General features: G+C 36.1%; 1 protein-coding gene across 8 annotated transcripts in view; it reads left to right on the plus strand.

Moving 5' to 3' along the window:
* Window positions 1–19,997, plus strand: part of INTS2 (integrator complex subunit 2) — a 53,476-nt gene that overhangs the window by 15,515 nt on the left and 17,964 nt on the right. For all 8 annotated transcript variants that reach the window (XM_036836874.1, XM_036836870.1, XM_036836867.1 and 5 more), the window contains exons 10-15: window positions 2,580–2,651; window positions 2,739–2,853; window positions 4,667–4,735; window positions 7,118–7,252; window positions 8,402–8,578; window positions 9,753–9,861. In XM_036836874.1, coding sequence (XP_036692769.1) covers window positions 2,580–2,651; window positions 2,739–2,853; window positions 4,667–4,735; window positions 7,118–7,252; window positions 8,402–8,578; window positions 9,753–9,861 — 677 coding nt within the window. The remainder of the gene's footprint in view (window positions 1–2,579; window positions 2,652–2,738; window positions 2,854–4,666; window positions 4,736–7,117; window positions 7,253–8,401; window positions 8,579–9,752; window positions 9,862–19,997) is intronic.

The raw sequence follows: 19,997 nt of genomic DNA on the forward strand, positions 1-19,997 counted from the left end.
ACTGCTGAGCCTGCGCGTCTGGAGCCTGTGCTCCGCAACAAGAGAGGCTGCGATAGTGAGAGGCCCGCACACCGCGATGAAGAGTGGCCCCCGCTTGCCGCAACTAGAGAAAGCCCTCACACAGAAACGAAGACCCAACACAGCCATAAATAAATAAATTAAAAAAAAAAAAAAAAAAAAAGATACTGCCTATACTGCCTTTTAGGATTTGTTCTCAACCTTGTCCTCTAATCCTATTTAGTTTTTAATTTCTAAGAGCTCTTTTTTATTCTGATCGTTTCTTTTTTATAGTGTCTACTGCTTCAGTGTGGCATGGTTTCTCTGATATTAATCATAATGATTGAAGGGGTTTTATTTGTTCTGTTTCTTTTCTCTAAGTTTCTTTTTTTCTGCCTCTTTTTGTTCTCTATTTTTCAAGTTAGAAGCTTTTTTTCAGAGGTTTGGTAATTCTTGATTGTCTGTTCATATTTAAGAGTGGGAAACTAAAAAGCAGGTTAGAACTTCTGAATGCGTAGATGGGAAACTCTTGGGCTTTTCAGAGTCTTAGAGAAGACTATTGTCTTGCTTAGGGAGTGGAGGCCTAACAGGAGATCCATAAGCAAAGTTATAAATAAAGTGAGGGTTAAGGGCTGGGAGGTCTCAGACTGCAGTATAATCATTCACATAATTCTTCTACTTTCAGAAAGGTGCTCTGGATATCCCTGATTGTCCGTCAGTTCAGAGACACCCTCTTTTACCATATCCAGAGAATAAATCTCTTGTCTCCTCTCTACTGGGGGATGGGTATTCATCTAGTTGTGTAGAATGGAGGTGATTTGGAGGTCTACTGCTCATATAGACTGTCTATATTTAGTCTCTGTCTTCATTCTCACTCCCAGAACTGCCTGGAGCTGTCAGTTTCTGAGGCCTTTGGGGATTCTGTGGTATAAGTGGTAGATTGGTTTTCCCACCTGTCAGTTTAATATTCTGCTTTCTCGGGTCTGCTAAGTCAGTTATCACTCATCCGTGTTGGCTCTGGCTTCCAATAGTTTGTGTTGTTGTCCCTCATCATCATCCTATGCATTTATGCCTTTTAAGAAAATCCCTTTAATGTAGTTTGAGTTGTGTGTTTCAGGAAGGTATGAAATTAAGTACATGAAATGAAGTACTTTCTTTTCTCTTTACCTGAAGTAATTTCTTTCTTTTTTTAAAAATTTATTTTATTAAAGTATAGTTGATTTACAACGTTGTGTTAGTTTCTGGTGTATAGCAAAGTGATTCAGTTTTATATATATATATATATAAAACCTGAAGTAATTTCTAAGCATTGTCTCTAATCCTCATTACTTCTGTAAGGTGGGTATTTTTATCTTTATATTATAGGTAGGAGAGCTGAAGTTCAAAAAGATTATTTAAATTTCTTGTTCAGGGTCACACTAACAGTGATTAGCAGAGATGGGATTCCCACTCAGATCTGGCAGGCTCTAAAGGCTGTAATCTTTCTACTACGTAACACTGTCTTTTATTAGTGGAATGATTTAGGTGTGGTTGAGAATGACCTTTTTAATTTTCTTAGCTTTGGGTAGCAGGCTTTGTAGTTGCATTTTGTTTTACCTGTTTACACTGCAATGAAGTAGAAGGAGATCAATGAAAATTATTTTTACAAATCAAAATTATTCCCTTTAAACAAGTCATTCTTGTTGGTGTGTTTTTATAACCATTTTTCATATCTGATGAGCCCCTGGCTATTTCTTTTTACTTTTTGAGTAGTGATCACTTTTTTCTCTGTAATTTTGAGTTCTGCTCAAAATGCTTCTATAAACTAAATTTCATTTTCCAGGTAAAAGATGGTCTGAGTTATTACTGTCCATGTACTCAGTTTGTGACTTTTTTTTTTTTAAACGTTTCTTTAATTAATTAATTAATTTTATATTTATTTTTGGCTGTGTTGGGCCTTCGTTTCTGTGCGAGGTCTTTCTCTAGTTGCGGCGAGCGGGGGCCACTCTTCATCGCGGTGCGCGGGCCTCTCACTGTCGCGGCCTCTCCCGTTGCGGAGCACAGGCTCCAGACGCGCAGGCTCAGTAGTTGTGGCTCACGGGCTTAGTTGCCTTGCGGCATGTGGGATCTTCCCAGACCAGGGCTCGAACCCGTGTCCCCTGCATTGGCAGGCAGATTCTTAACCACTGCGCCACCAGGGAAGACCCTCAGTTTGTGACTTTTTGATGATTAAGTTTTAACACTAGATTTTTTTCTATATGAAATAAGTATCAGCTGTTAGTATGTACAGTTATCCTAACATTTTAGTCCCAAAGGACCTTTGTTTTTCCAAGGAATGTGAGGACGTTTACTCTCTCCAACCTTCAAATGCAGTAACTGAGACTTTGAGAGGGTTTGACTATTCATATTCATAGAGAAAAGTAAAGGTTCTCATTCTTCTTCTGTAGAACTGCTTCATATCTCAATGACAATTAATGGCCAATTCAACAAGCCATTATTTTGAGGAAAAAATAATTTCTACCAAAAATAATTCCAGAATGATTTTTTATTCTTATGCTAGTATATCTGACTTAAACCAGTGACTTCTGATATGTTTTATATAGTACGCCTGAACAGGAACAGCTAATGGTAGTGTGGCTAAGTTGGATGATAAAAGAAGAAGCTTATTTTGAGAGGTAAGACGACTTTTTGTTTCAGTTAGCTGAGTAAGTATTTCTTATCCCTTTCTTTGGAAATTCATATTTTCTTTTCTGTTTCAACAGTACTTCAGGCGTCTCTGCTTCTTTTGGGGAGATGTTATTATTGGTTGCTATGTACTTTCATAGCAACCAACTTAGTGCTATCATTGACTTGGTCTGTTCTACTTTGGGGATGAAGGTAATTTCCTTTTATCTTCTTTTTAAAGACGGTGTTTCTAAGCTGGACATTTTCTTGTAATGTTAAGTAAATAGATTGTTTTCATTTTGAAATAATTTTAGTTGTTTAATAGTTTGAAACTATCAAGAGCTCTTAGAAAAAATACATTATGAAAACACTATTCACAAGAATAATAGATGTTCTATGTAGAAACCTTAGAAAACACAATAAAGAAGGGAAAGATATAATTCCATGTTCAGAGATATCAGGTACTGTTAATAGTCTGGTATCTGTTCTTTCTTTAAATTGATCTACATATTTTGTAATTTTAATGAACTTACCAATATATGATAAGCACTTCCTCATATCCATAAATATTCTAATACAATATAATTTTTAATGGCTGCATTGTAGTTCATCATATGGACCGATCATGATATTCTTAATGGATCTTTTCGTATTTGCCATGTAGATTTTCCAGTTTCTGAATAATGCTTAGATGAATATCCTTATGTATGTAAATATATGCACAGGCACTCATACATGTATATCTTCAAACACTTTTTGGATTATTAGGAAGAAGTTCTAGAAAGCAGTACTAAGTAAAAGTATAGTGATGTTAAGCTGTTTAACGTGTATTGCCATATTATCTTCCAGAGAGATTATACCAGTTTAACTGTTCTCATTAGTGAATGAGAGTGCCTATTTTCCTGAACTCTCACCATCACTGGGCATTACCATTCTTTTTAATCTTTGCAAATATGGTGAAAAATCGTCTTACTTATTTTGCATTTCTTTGATTACTAGTGAAACTATGGTTATTATTATTATTTTTTTATAGTTACAGTTTATATAGAGGTTTTTTGGGGTAGTTTTAAAAAATCTATGTGCTTTAGCTGGTTTATTTCTTTTGTGAAAGGCTTGTTGACGTCCCAGTTTTTCTATAGGGATTTTTATTGATTTATTTTTCCTTTTACTGATTCAGAAGGGCTCTTTATATGTAAATGATATGCTGTTATGCCTTATATAGCATATTGGGTTGGCCAAAAAGTTCCTTTGGGTTTTCTATAACATCTTACGGAAAAACCCGAAGGAACTTTTTGGCCAACCCAATATTTTATTGATTTCAAGACATATTTTACCCAATATTGAAACTGGGATTCATTTTACAGTTGATGTGTAATGTAAATGTGGTAATGTTTCACCTCTTTTTTTCTTGAAAAGCTACTATTAAATCTGTGGTGCATCTTATAATCCTTATTGTCTTTAAAAGTGGAGAAGTACAGTATAATATGTCGCAGTTGATTTTTCCCAGTCTTTTTTGCCATGTGAAAATTATTATTTTCTATGTGTGTAATATATTAAGTATTTTTTTTGTGGTTCTTACTTTGTTTTTCTGCTAAGAAATGTTTTTCTTTCCTAAGGTTTATAGAAACGGTCACTTATATTTTCTTCTAGTGTTTTTGCAGCCTCATGTTTTAAATTTAAATTTTTAATACATTTGGAGTTGATTTTGGATATGGTATCATGTGCAAATCTTTATAGGTATTATCCAGAAAGATAGCTATCCTACCTCCATTTATTGAATAATCCACTTCTTCCCACTGACTTGAAATGCCAATAATGGTATATTTACTAAGTACTTTTATATGTTGGTTCAGTTTCTGAGGAAAACCACACTTTAATGTTGAGTTTGAGAAGCTACTTCTGAAATAGAGTATTTGAACATTAATTTTATATATCACAGTCATTTTAGATAATAAATTTACCAGAGAAAATTGTGCTTTATATATTTTATTTTCACATGCTGTTGAAATTCTTTTGGTTGTTTTAGATTGTAATTAAGCCAAGCTCCTTGAGCAGGATGAAGACTATCTTCACACAGGAAATTTTTACTGAGCAGGTACTTCTTTTAACTTTATTCCTGGGTACTTCTTTAACTTTCTTTTACAACATTTTTTGGGGAAAAACTTACATGTTTCAGTTTAGGAGCATTATATAGTTTTTTTATTCCTTTTTAGTTTCCAGTGATGATTTATTTAATATTAGAAACTTCTGTAAAGAATAATCCTATTTAAAATTTACTTTTAAAGCTATTTACTACATATAAAAGCATGTAGTAAATAAATTTACATATTTTGGAGACTTTGAATAGATATTTAAGAGTATAGTCTTAGATATTGATGGTAGGGATCTCACATAGGGTAATCAACTGGTATTGTCAGGAGAAAAATAACATAGAAACCTATTTAAACCTTTTCAGCTGTGAGGTGCATGTCTAACTAGATGATAAGCTAGAGTCTAAATTCCTTATTCTAGTATTTACCTGTTCTTATTTAGTTTCAGCACTTTTGTCCATGGGTAATCCTAATGATATTTTATTTTTCCAGTGATGGAGACTATTCTTTTATTTTTTTCTTTTTTTTTAAATTGAATTATAGGTGATTTACAATATTGTATTAGTTTTAGATATACAACAAAGTGATATGGTTATACATATATATGTGTATATATCTATATTCTTTTTTGTTATTCTTTTCCATTATAGTTCATTACAATATATTGAATATAGTTTTCTGTGCTATACAGTAAATCCTTATTGTTTATCTGTTTTATATATGATACTGTGCATCTGTTAATCCCATACTCTCAATTTATCCCTCCCTGTCCTTCCCCTTTGGTAATCATAAGTTTGTTTTCTATGTCTATGAGTCTGTTTCTATTTTGTAGATAAGTTCATTTGTACTGTTTTTCAGATTCCACATATAAGTGATATCATACAATATTTTTCTTTCTCTAACTTACTTCACTTAGTATGATAATCTCTAGGTCATTCCATGTTGATAAAAATGGCATTATTTCATTCTTTTTTATGGCTGAGTAATATTCCATCACACACATACAAACACACACACACACACACACACACACACACACCATTCATCTGTTGATGGACACTTAGGTCACTTCCACGTCTTGGCTATTGTAAATAGTGTTGCCATGAACATTGGGGTGCGTGTATCTTTTTGAATTAGAGTTTTTGTCTTTGACGGAGACTATGCTAAAATTTAAAATTAATTCCTGGGACTTCCTTGGTGGTGTGGTGGTTAAGAATCCGCCTGCCAATGCAGGGGACACAGGTTCGATCCCTGTTGCAGGAAGATCCCACGTGCTGCAGAGCAACTAAGCCCGTGCACCACAGCTTCTGAGCCTGTGCTCTAGAGCCCACGAGCCACAACTACTGAAGCCCGCGTGCCTAGAGCCCCTGCTCTGCAGTAAGAGAAGCCACTGTAGTGAGAAGCCCGTGCACCGCAACGAAGACCCAACGCAGCCAAAAATAAATAAATAATTTAATTAATTAAAAAATAAATAAATAAAATTAGTTCCCAGGTTCATTTAGCAATTTAAATCTCAGAATACAAAAATATGTATATCTTAAAAAATGAAATATTTGAGAATACTCATAGATCTGTAATTGTTGCTTCTTTTAGGTTAATTAATATTCTTGGGAATTCCCTGGCAGTCCAGTGGTTAGGTCTCCGCCTTTTCACTGCCAAGGATGTGGGTTCAATCCCTGGTCAGGGAACTAAGATCATGCAAGCTGTGCGGTGCAGCCAAAAAAAAAATTCTCATTCCTGTACCAAACTCTGCCTTCTCCCCTCAATGCACATACACTCCCACATAACAGTCACACATAGGATGTAGGAGACTCATAAGTTATTTTTCATGTGTTTAGTTTGAACTAACTGGAAGACACCTTTGGGGAGGGTCTCTGAAAGACAATTAGTGGTCTATGCATGACACAATGAGAATAACAATAAAAATTCCTGTTTATATTTATGTGATACTTTATAAGTCACATATATTTTTCCAAAGAAATTTATTTCCCTCTCGCAAAAACCTTTTGAAGCAAGTAACACAATATTGTCTCGTTTTGTAGATGTGAAAATAGACTCAGAAGATAAAATGACTTAGCTAAAGTCATTGAGCCCAGATTTTATGATTCCAAATTTTATATATTTTTTAATCTTACTCTAACCCCCGTCAACATATCTGTGTTCAAAAGCAAATTTTAAAATGTAGAGAACTTCACAAATACCTAAATGTATGATGCTACCTCATCACTCAAAAATAATTAAATCACGTAATAATTGGTTTTTATCATTCCTTCCTGAGGACCGCATTTGTATTAAGTTTTGACAGTCTACCTGGCTAATCCTCCCTCTTTCAGAATAATTTTATATTTGGTTCTGTCATATGTATTAATACTATTTTTCCCTTTTAGGTTGTCACAGCTCATGCCGTTCGTGTCCCTGTCACCAGCAACCTGAGTGCCAACATTACTGGATTTTTGCCTATTCATTGTATTTACCAGCTTCTGAGGAGTCGCTCCTTTACAAAGCACAAAGTATCAATAAAAGTATGACCTTACACTTATATTTCAAGCTACAACCTAAGTTAATGCTTTCTTCCCAGTTCCGTTTCAGTCTGTAGACCTTTACTGTGGGTTTCGTGTGTGAAGTGTGTCTAGTTACTAGTCGTTTATATAGTTACAGTAATTAGGCTCTCAATTTCAGATTTTTAAAACAGTATAACTGTTCAGTTATTTACAAAATGTACACTAGTACCTTTTAAATTCTCAGTAATATCGTTTAGCTATTTCATTAAACCTTAGTAAAAATTGCCATTTCTGTACTTGGTTTTGTTCACCAAACTGAGAAAGTTGCTGGTTAGCCATGACCAGTATTTGTACATTTGTCATAAGGACATCTAACATCTAACTTGAATATATTTTTGATATGTTTTCAATTTGTTAGGTAGTTGTCTATACCAAACAGTTAAAAGGTCCTCTAAAGAAAAGGCTGAACCCCAGGAGGTAAAAGAAATCTGTTTGGACCATTTCTAAGAGGCAATTTTATTTATAAAGAACCATGAACAATATATACATTGATATATCACATTTAATTATCCTTGTTATCATGATTTAGTGAAGTTATTTTCCATCTTGATTGTACCTTCTGCTTCTTTATATTTTTAGCAATATAATAGATAAGAATTAAGAGTCCAAATGCACACCCAGCATTTCTTCTTGGCCTCTATTTGTGTAGATAGTTAATCTCCCATAAGTGGTTGTCAAAGTCACTTTCTTAATCTGTCTGAGGGTTTGTTGTGAAGAACTGTCCCTCTCCCTAAATCTCTTTCTGTTGTGGGGTCTTCTACAGCAACACATATTGTGCTCTAAATACAGATATAGAAGGGACTTAACAGTGTTTTCCCCACTACTTGAAAACTGATAGATTAAAAACCCAAAGTCCAAACTCAAAACTCAAACTCATCATTTTAGATTTATCTTCCACTTCACGGTATTCTCAACTTTAGGGTATAAAAGTATTTCCTATTTTTAAATCAAAGACAGCTGTGAAACTGGATAATATATTTAATAACTGCTAAAAGTTAATAGTGAGTTTCACTGATTCATAAATCATGTAAAATTATATGTGCTTTTAAAATTTTGCTTGCTTTTTCTTATTGCCATAATTGATTTGGTGCCTGTAACCTTCTTTTGTAGGACTGGATTTATAGACAGCTCTGTGAAACCTCCACTCCACTCCATCCTCAATTACTTCCTCTGATTGACGTGTACATAAATTCTATACTTACTCCTGCATCTAAATCTAATCCAGAAGCCACAAATCAGCCAGTCACAGAACAGGAGATACTCAATATTTTCCAAGGAGTCATTGGGGTAAAATAGTGGCTTTTCTACATTTATTAGCTTATTTTTCTTTTATTCTTCGGACTGACTCCATGTTTTTTCCCTGATTATTAGAGGAGAACAACTTCTAGGTGGTTCTGAATTTAAGATGGTATTCAGTTTTTTTAGATCACTTATAAATATTAAAAGAATGGTATTAGTTCCAAGTAGTTTGTTGAATAGGCACTTTTCGAGGAATTCTTTCAAGAGCTCCATTTTCCTTTTTTTTTTTTTTTTTGGCCGCGCTGTGCCCCTTGCATTGGGAGTATGAAGTCTTAACAACTGGACCGCCAGGGAAGTCCCAAGAGCTCCATTTTAAAGCTTAAGGAGTGCTGTGGAAGTCGTGTGTTTAACAACGGACTACATGACATTTCAACACATTCAACCAGCTTTGTTTAGTTTCCTGGGGATCTAAGATCTACCTAGATTATTAATGGAAAACTTGAAGAAAATCTTTTTTCTCCAAATATACTTAACTGTACAATATCATTTTTAGGAATTATTTTCTTCATGGTAATTTCAGATAATACTTGAGACTCCTGTAAAGCTTTTTGAGAAGCAGCCTGATGGGACTGCTGTTGCCTTTTTTTTCCTATATTCTTTTTTTTTTTAAAAACAGTAACTTTTTAAAAAAATTATTTATTTTTGGCTACATTGGGTCTTCATTGCTGCACGTGGGCTTTCTCTAGTTGCAGTGAGCGGGGGCTACTCTTCTTTGCAGTGCATGGGCTTCTCGTTGTGGTGGCTTCTCTTGTTGCTGAGCACGGGCTCTAGGGCGCGTGGGCTCAGTAGTTGTGGCACGTGGGCTCAGTAGTTGTGGTGCACGGGCTTAGTTGCTCCACGGCATGTGGGATCATCCCGGACCAGGGCTCGAACCCCTGTGCCCTGCATTGGCAGGCGGATTCTTAACCACCGTGCCAACAGGGAAGCCCCTTCCTATCTTAAAAACTGTTAAGCATATTGCTTTTCATCTCCCAAGCCATCTCAAATTTAACTTAGACTTCAAGTTGTCTCTTTGAGTTTAATGCGAACACAGCAACATTTCTCCCAACTTGTTTGAGCTTGGGAGCAGCAACACTGAATAATCTATTTTGAATGCTTTTGCTATCAAAGAGCACTCATGAAATTTAACAGTATTTTAAAGTATTTATAATATTACCTCCAGGGTGACAACATCCGCCTTAATCAGCGTTTCAGTATCACAGCACAGCTTTTGGTGCTTTATTATACACTGTCTTACGAAGAAGCTCTCCTAGCAAACACGAAGACTTTAGGTAAGTTGTGCATAGGCGAATGTTTCTAGTGATAGTTCATCTTATTTGCTTATATTTTGTGACTTTCTAGGCTGCTGTATGAGAAAATAAGGTCAAGTATTCTAACGAGCTCCAGCATCATTCTACAGTCTTTGCAGTGGAGGCACTGTGTACTCTGATGCATGAACACATGTATGTGTGGGCATAGAATCACCACTTAAGGCTCAGTGCTGCTTTTAGCAGGCTGAATTAATGGATAACTGAATTGTCTGTATTTTAACAATTTTAGTGACCTTACTAACTAAACGTAAATTAAGAGATAAACCTAAAGGAACTGCAACTGAAATATTTTTGCTTGCTTTCAATCTGTGCCCTATTCTTCCTTCCATTAGTGTGAAGAGTAACAATCTAATCAAAGCAATAGAAAAAAACCAATAGTAGGTTTTCCTTTGCCATTGAAATTATCACTGAACTAGGCTTTCAGACTTAGCTATTTCATATAATATCAGAAGGTTAGATTTAGCATAGATGATATCAGTATAAAGTAGTATGTTTTCCTCTATTTGAAAAAGAATATTCACCTGTATTTTAGCCTTGTTAAATGTATTTAGTTCCATATTTGAAACAAAAAGAGTGTCATTAAAAAGTCGTAGGCATTGAGTATATAATGCAGGGAGAATTCTTTTAAGGGAGGTTAATTTGTCATAGCTGAGTGGTTTTACTTTTTGAAAGCTATAAATTAAAGTTACTCTTCAGTGTGTGGCAGATCAGTTTCTTTTATTTTTCCAAAGTATTGTGTTTTAAGTATTCTGTGAATTTCTCGGCTGCTTTCTTTTCTGACTAAAGGTATTAGGGTTGTACAGATGATATACCACAACTGTAATTATAGTCTTTGTCATATCAGGGACAAGATGGGCTAATAATAAGCATTAGGTAATAGTCTCCCACTTTTATCCACATGTAATGAATTCTGTTAAGGAATGTGACACTTGTGATTTAATGGACAGTAGGGGAATGAGTTACGAAGAGGTATTCTGGGGAGAACTCAGACCATTAATACTGTAGCAGGGGACTAAGATACACCCTTAGTTTTTGTTTAAATTAATGTCTAGCAAAAAAAAATCTTAATACAGAAAAGTACAGAGACTAGTGTAGCCAACTTTTGTGTATATGCCATGCAGAATTAACAGGTCACTCAGAATTTTTTGGACTGGAAGAACCTTTAAAGATTATGTATCCCAGTCCCCAGTGACATGCTCAGTTCAACCCTGTGTTCGTGTGAAGCTGCTGTTCTTTATGCAATAGTCTGATGGATCTTAATTGGAAAGTTAAGGATTTTAGGTTAGGAGTACAACCCAGCCTGGATTGAGTCTTGGAAAAGGAACTGGGAGATTAGAGGAAAGTTGTTAGGTTTTTCCAAGATTCTAGGCAAAAGATGGTGGTGGTCTGGACTGGTAGCAGTGTATATGTATTTTTTTTCTTTTTTTTTTTGGCTGCGCTGGGTCTTCATTGCTGTGCGCAGGCTTGTCTCTAGTTGTGGCAAGAGGGGGCTGCTCTTCGTTGTGGTGCACTGGCTTCTCATTGCGGTGGCTTCTCTTGTTGCGGAGCACGGGCTCTAGGCATGCGGGCTTCAGTAGTTGTGGCGTGTGGGCCCAGTAGTTGCGGTTCGCGGGCTGTAGAGCGCAGGCTCAGTAGTGGTGCAGGGGCTTAGTTGCTCTGTGGCATGTGCGATCTTCCTGGACCAGGGATCGAACCGTGTCCCCTGCATTGGCAGGCAGATTCTTAACCATTGCACCACCAGGGAAGTCCCTGTATATGTATTTTGAAGATAGAGCTGAGAGGTTTTGCTGATGGATTCATGAGGTTTGAGAGACAGGAGCCAAGGCTGATGTGGAGGCTTTTGGCCTAACCTATAAAATGGCTATAGACTGAAATAAATGAGCAGGTCTGTGGGGGATCAGGAGCTAGTTTTGGACGTATGGAGTTTGAGATGTCTGATAGACTTTCAAGTGGGGATGTTATGGAAACAGTTGTAAATACTGGCCTAGAATTTAGGGGAGATACCAGCACTGAAGCTTTGAGATTCTTCAGCATATATATGGTATTTAAAATCATGACATTAAGTAAGATTACCAAACGGGAAGGTGTGGGAGGAGACTCAGGAGGATGTGTTGTCCTGGATGCCAAGGAAAGAATGTTTCAAAGAGGAGAGAGAGATCACCTGTGTCAAATGATGTTGATGGATCAAGTAAGGTTAGGACTCAGCTGATGACCGCATATAGCTTGCTGGAGGTCCTTTGACCTTTACAGTTTTATTAGTAAAGTTAACACTTTTTTTTAGGATGAAAGCCTGATTGTAGTGGATTCAAAAGAAAATTAGAGGAGATATACTGGAGACAGTGAGTACAGACAGTTCTTTTGAGGAATTGTAAAGAGAAGGAGAGAAATGAATGTGATAATTGGAGAGGAAAATGAGGTCAGGAGAGGACTTTTTTTTTTCTTTTCTTTTTAAGGTGAAAGAGCTAAGAGAATGTTTGTATTCTGTTGGGCGTAATCTAGGAGAGAGGGAAGGCTGATGAGAGAATCCCTGGAGGGATATCCTTGATAGGTGAGAGGAGATGGGATGTAGAAGACAAATGGAGGGATCAGCCTTTCCTTGGAGAATTTTTTCCCATAGTTCAGGAGATTTTTTTCTAGTCTAGTTTCTTATCTCCACAGGGAATAAATAATTGGAGAATATGTCACAACATGAGAGAATTTTGCTTTTCCACAGCCAAAAAAGATAAGTATTCTTCCTCAAATTTATTCCTACCTGTGAAGTTTTGTCGTAGTTTCAGTACCTTGTTAACTGGTCTGTGGTTTTGGCCTTTATATTAAACATTATCAGCAGCCACCAGGTAGCTGTAGAAGCTCAAATATGGAATTCTGACACTTGAGATAGAGCCAAGTATTAGAATATCATAGTCATTAAAAAATGTGTTTGTATATATACATCTTTTTTCACATATGCATATTTTTGATTTATTTTAAAATATTTATAATACATGTGTATATATTAATTTTAGTTAAATAGTGTATTGATCCAAAAGAATATGTGTAAGAAATGATAATATAATAAATCCCTGTGTACTAATACCCAATTAAAATATGAGCATTACCATTATATTTCCAGTTTTTATACTTAAAAGAGTGTTTCCTATTTATTACATCTGAAGACTTTATTACTAGGTAAAAGTTTATTTTTACATGCTTTTGAAGTAAAAACAATACTAATGAATATTGAACATATGAGAAACTGTTTATCTGCTCTTAAAGCAGCCAGTGGGATCCTAAACACAGTCTCACTCTTAAGTAGCTAAAAGTATTACTTGCTTAACTCTCTCCCTCAAGCTTAACTTCATTTAAAAACAGGGTCTGGCTGCCTTTTCTGCTTCTGTCCCGTTTCGTGTGAAGTTTCCTTCTTTGTCAGCAGCAGAACAAGACACATACTGTGGTATTTGGGAAACTGTAATGTTTACTGCCTCTGAATTCCTGAACTTGAAGTTTTTCTTTGCACTCGATAGTTAATTATTTTCTTCCCAGAAGAAAGTTAACTCTGCCTCTATCAAAATGCAGAAACCTTTAAGCAAACATTGGCGGATGTTTTTTCTTGGCAGCTTGAAGTTTCAGTGTTGTAAAATCAAGTTTGACCAAAAAAGGTTCTAAGAGTTAAATGACTGTAGTGTAGAGTAACAGTATAAGAATCTTAAACTTATTTCATTATTTACTTAATTACTTTCATATCTTAATGCAAAAGAACTGGCTTTTAAAATAAAAACATTTATTAAAAGCGTGTTTACTGGAGGAAATTGAGGAAGTGAAAAATGTACAAAGACCAAAGTAAAACCACCCATAATTCTGCTGCCCAGAGGTAATCACCATAGAATTTTGCTAGAAAACCCTTTAGTCTTTGCACATATGATAACTTTTACAAAGTTGGAATCATATGTTTTTAATCTACCCTTTTTAATAATACACTTTACACATTTGCCTATTTAGTAAATTTTTTTCTGAAACATGATTTTTAATAGCTATATAATATTTCTTCATAAATACGTACCATTACTTAACAAATTCCTTATTGTTGGACATTTAAATTATTTCCACATTTTGCCATTATAGAGAGTGGTGGAATGAATATCCTTAGAGCTAACTCTGTATACAGGTATACTTATTTCTGTCCTTAGGACCAAACTACTAAATCAAAGATTTTGGAATTATAAGATTTAAAAAAACAAATTGCCATATTGCTTTCCAGATAGGTTATAACATTATAGATGTTTTGTATAAGACATTTGTATAAGATGTGAGTGCCAATTTTTTTGCAGTATTGACTGTTATTTGTTTATGGTGTGTTTTAATTATAGAATTTTATAAAGAGGAAACTCTTTGAAAGCGAGGTACTAACATTATATGACTCATCACCTATCTATTCTTTTAGGACATTATCATATCACTTTTAAAATTTATGTATACCTTTAATTAATTTTGGTGTCAAGTATGGGGTGCAGATTCATTTTTTTTTTTTTTTAATAATTGGTTATTTGTCAACATCACATAATGAATAACATGTCATTTTCCTATTACTTTGGAAAGTTGCTCTGATGTGTATCGAAGTTTTATTACAAACCTATGTCTGGTTTTGGGTTTTCTTTTTTATGTTCGATATTTCCAGTTCCTTTAGCCATTATTGTTCTTGTTCAATATTTCTGTCCATTCTCACATATATAATCTTTCACATGAACTTTATAATGGTTTTGTCAAATTCTACAGAAGAAAATCGTATTGGGATTTTGATTAGAATTATGTTAAACATAGAGATTAATTTGGAGAGAATTTACATCTTTACAGTAGTCTTTCCAGCTAGAAATATGAAATAATTCTTTTTAAAGTCTTTTTTATTTTTATTTTTTTGGCTGTGCCATGCAGCTTGTGGGATCTTAGTTCCCCAGTTAGGGATCGAACCCAGGCCCTGGCAGTGAAACCACCAAGTCCTAACCATCGGACTACCAGAGAATTCCCTGAAATAATTTTTTCTTTTAAATTATTAAAATGTAAGATTCATGAAGGTTGATTTTTATCTGTTTTTGCTACCGTATCTAGCATTTAGAATATTACTTGAAACATAGTAACCACTTAGTAAATGTTTTTGAATGAGTGAACTTATTCAAGTTATTTTTTTATGTCAATTAAATTTTATTTTTTGTAGGTTCTGTATAATTTTTTCTTAAGTTATTTCTGGTTACAGGAAAGGTATTGACATTTAGTTTGGATTAGTCTCTGAATTTCTTAGAGTACCATTTAAAATTTTTTTTAAAATTTATCAAGTGAATACTTTTTCAGCAGTTATTGGGATAGTTTGGTCTATTTATATAATTTGTTGTATAATTAATATCTGTATATTTCTGGAGTGGGCTCTACTTGCTCTGGGTATGTTATTCTTTTAGCATGGTGCTAGATTTGATTTGCTTGTCTTTTTTTTTTTAAATATGATTTATTTCCATCTGTATGTAAACAAGTGAAATTGGCCTTTTTTCCCTTTTTCTTTTCATTTCTTCTTTTTTTTTCTGGCTTTGGTATTAAGTTTACACTAATTTCACAAGTGAATTAGTTTTCCATAGGATTGTTTTAAGGATTAAAATGTCACAAAAACTAGGGGCCATGTAAATAGTATTCAAAACATTCCCACAGTTTCGTTGAGGATGAGGTTAAAAGTTAGATTTGAGGGCTTCCCTGGTGGCACAGTGGTTGAGAATCTGCCTGCCAATGCAGGGGACACGGGTTCAAGCCCTGGTCCGGGAAGATCCCACATGCTGCGGAGCAACTGGGCCCGTGAACCACAATTACCGAGCCTGCGCGTCTGGAGCCTGTGCTCCGCAACAAGAGAGGCCGCGATAGTGAGAGGCCCGTGCACCGCGATGAAGAGTGGCCCCCGCTTGCCACAACTAGAAGAAAGCCCTTGCACAGAAACGAAGACCCAACACAGCCATAAATAAATAAATTAAAAAAAAAAAGTTAGGTTTGAATCTTTGAAAGCGACACGTTGGAAGAAAATTGGAAGTGTGATTGCTCATGTTGAATATATAAAAACAATGATCTTACCATAGGCCTTTCATAATTATAGTTTAGTCTTTTACTGGAAGATTAAGTATCCTTAATGTTGTATTTCTCAGAGATGTTAAAGAGAAATAATTGCTTTAGGCAGGGCTTCATGGGCTGCTAGTTCTTTGATGGAATTATTTTTTTTTTTTTTTTTTTTTAATTTATTTTATTATTTATTTATTTATTTTTGGCTGCATTGGGTCTTTGTTGCTGTGCACGGGCTTTCTCCAGTTGTGGCGAGCGGGGGCTACTCTTCGTTGTGGTGCGTGGGCTTCTCGTTGCAGTGGTTTCACTTGTTGCAGAGCACGGGCTCTAGGCGCACGGGCTTCAGTAGTTGTGGCACGTGGGCTCATTAGTTGTGGCTCGCGGGCTCTAGAGCGCAGGCTCAGTAGTTGTAGCGCACAGGCTTAGTTGCTCAGCCGCATGTGGGATCTTCCTGGACCAGGGCTCAAACCCGTGTCCCCTGCATTGGCAGGCGGATTCTTAACCACTGCGCCACCAGGGAAGTCCCTTTGATGGAATTATTAATATGTGAACAGGATTTTGTCTTCAGTTTCATATGTCCAGAAACTTAAATGTTGATACTTTACCCTAAGCTGATCTTGGGGACTCTAGATCTTAATAATACTGGCTAACATTTGAGTGCTTGTTATGTGCCAAACACTACTTGAAGCTCTTTACACCTGTTAACTCATGTAAACCCTCACAACAATTCTGTGAGACAGGTACTGTTGTTGTCTTTATATTACAGGTGAGAACACTGAGGCACAGGGAAGTTAAGTGACTTCCCTTAGTTGTAAGTGTTGGAACCAGGATTTGACCATCACTGGAACTTATATATATTTAATATTAATCCGTTTTTATTATTCAAAATAATCTATCTTTACTAGTGTATATTAGCATTTTGCCTAGTTATAATCAATCTATTTATCTTAATACCATTTTATATTCCATTTTTCCTCTTTAATGTTATTTTGTACAAACAATAATGTTATTTTATATCCATCAAGATGGGCCACAGAGTTGTGGTTTCAAATTGGTTTTTAGTATTGAATTTCTTTTTTCTTTTTTTTTTCTTTTCTTTTTTCACCTTGTGACGCTCTTCCCCTATTTCTTTTACCCCTCATTCCCCGCTCCTCTGGCAGCCACCAATTATTTCTCTGTATCTTTGAAGGTTTTTTGTTTTTGTTTTTTTATGATTCCACATATAAAAGAGATCATATGGTATTTGTCTTTCTCTGTCTGACTTATTTTACTTAGCGTTATGCCCTCCAGTTCTACCCATGTTGTCACAAATGGCAAAGTTTCATTCTTTTTTATGGCTGAATAATGTTCCATTGTATGTATATATATATATATATGTGTGTGTGCGTGTGTGTGTGTGTGTATCATATTTTCTTTATCCATTCATCCATTGATGGACACTTAGATTGTTTCTGTATCTTGGCTATTGTAAATAATGTGGCAGTGAACATGTGGGTATATATAATCTATTCAAGTTAGTGTTTTCATTTTCTTCAGATAAATACCTAGATGGGAAATTGCTGGATCATATGGTAGTTCTATTTTTAATTTTTCGAGTAACCTCGTACTGTTTTCTTTTTTTAAATTAATTAATTTATTTTTTATTTATTTGTTTTTGGCTGCATTGGATCTTCATTGCTGTGCGCGGGCTTTCTTTAGTTGCTGCAAGCAGGGGCTACTCTTCGTTGTGGTGCGCGGGCTTCTCATTGTGGTGGCTTCTCTTGTTGTGGAGCACGGGCTGTAGGCGTACGGGCTTTAGTAGTTGCAGCATGCAGGCTCAGTAGTTGTGGCACGCGGGCCCTAGAGCGCATGGACTTCAGTAGTTGCGGTGTGTGGGCTCAGTAGTTGTGGTGTGTGGGCTCTAGGGTGCACGGGCTTCAGTAGTTGTGGCGCACGGGCTTAGTTGTGCCACAGCATGTGGGATCTTCCCGGACCAGGAATCGAACCCATGTCCCCTGCATTGGCAGGAGGATTTTTAACCACTGCACCACCAGGGAAGTCCCTCCATACTGTTTTTTATAGTGGCTGCAGCAATTTACATTCCTACCAACAGTGCACAAGTGTTTCCTTTTGTCCTTATCTTCATCAACACATGTTTATTGTCTTTTTGATAATAGTCCTTCCAACAGGTATGAGGTGATAGCTCATTGTGGTTTTGATTTCCATTTCCCTGATGATTAGTGACGTTGAGCATCTTTTCATGTACCTGTTGTACCTCTGTGTGTCTTTTTTGGAAAAATGTCTATCCATATCTTCTGCTCATTTTTTAAAAATTTATTTATTTTTAATTTATTATTTATTTTTGGCTGCATTGGGTCTTCATTGCTGTGTGTGGGCTCTCTCTAGTTGCAGCGAGCGGGGGCTATTATTCTTTGCAGTGCATGTGCTTCTCATTGTGGTGGCTTCTCTTGTTGCAGAGCATGGGCTCTAGGCATGCGGGCTTCAGTAGTTGTGGCAGGCGGGCTCAGTAGTTGTGGCTTGCGGGCACTAGAGCGCAGGCTTGGTCGTTGTGGCACATGGGCTTTGTTGCTCCACAGCATGTGGGATCTTCCCGGACCAGGGATCAAACCGTGTCCTCTGCATTGGCAGGCGGATTCTTAACCACTGTGCCACCAGGGAAATCCCCTCTGCCCATTTTTAAATTGGATTGTTTGGTTTTTTGCTCTTGAGTTATTTATATATTTTGCATATTAGCCCCGTATCAGATATATGATTTGCAAATATTTTCTCCCATTTAGTAGGTTGCCTTTTCATTTTATTGATGGTTTCCTTTGCTGTTCTGAAGCTTTGTAGTTTGAAGTAGTCCCACTTGTTTATTTTGCTTTTGTTGGTTTTGCTTTTGGTGTCAGATTCAAAAAAATCAGTCAAGACCTGTGTCCGGGAGCTTAGCACCTGTGTTTTCTTCTGAGAGTTATATGGTTTCCGGTCTTAGGCTCAAGTCTTTAATCCATTTTGAGTTCATTTTTGTGTGTGGTGTAAGATAGTGGTCTAGTTTCATCTTTTTTCATGTATTTTTATCTTCAATTGCTTTCATTAATGTCTTGTAGTTTTCAATATATAGGTCTTTCACCTCCTTGATTACATTTATTCGTAGGTGTTTTATTCTTTTTGATGCAGTTGTAAATGGGGTTGATTTCTTTTTTTTTTTTAACATCTGTATTGGAGTATAATTGCTTTACAGTGGTGTGTTAGTTTCTGCTCTATAACAAAGTGAATCAACTATACGTATACATATATCCCCAAATGGGGTGGATTTCTTTTTTTTTTTTTTTTTTTTAAATCTTTATTTATTTATTTATTTATTTTTATATATTTATTTTTGGCTGTGTTGGGTCTTCGTTTCTGTGCAAGGGCTTTCTCTAGTTGCGGCAAGCGGGGACCACTCTTCATCGCGGTGCACGGGCCTCTCACTATCGCGGCCTCTCTTGTTGCGGAGCACAGGCTCCAGACGCGCAGGCTCAGTAGGTGTGGCTCACGGGCCCAGTTGCTCCGTGGCATGTGGGATCTTCCCAGACCAGGGCTCGAACCCGTGTCCCCTGCATTAGCAGGCAGATTCTCAACCACTGCGCCACCAGGGAAGCCCTGGGGTTGATTTCTTAATTTCTCTTTCTCATTGTTTGTTATTGGTGTATTAGAAACACAACAGATTTTTGTGTATTGATTTTATATCTTGCAACTTTACTGAATTTGTTTATTAATTTTAACAGGTTTTTTCTTTCTTTTTTTTAATTCTTGTTACCTTTATGGAACTTTGACATCCAGAAAAGCCTCCTCAGCCACTCATTTACCAACCAACTCTACTTCACTCTTTAGGAAATTATTTGGTTCTGGCACAAAGCCATGTACCCTAAGGTGCTCCTTAAACGCTAGCTCCCTCATCTTACTGTAGAGGTCCCACGTGTTCACCTCAGTGTTTGCATGAGAGTCACTTATGTGGGCCGAAATACTTGTTGCTTTTACCACCTTTTTTTTTTTTTTGGTTATAACAGTTT

The sequence above is a fragment of the Balaenoptera musculus genome, chromosome 20, assembly GCF_009873245.2.
Source record: "Balaenoptera musculus isolate JJ_BM4_2016_0621 chromosome 20, mBalMus1.pri.v3, whole genome shotgun sequence".
Lineage (NCBI taxonomy): Eukaryota > Metazoa > Chordata > Mammalia > Artiodactyla > Balaenopteridae > Balaenoptera > Balaenoptera musculus.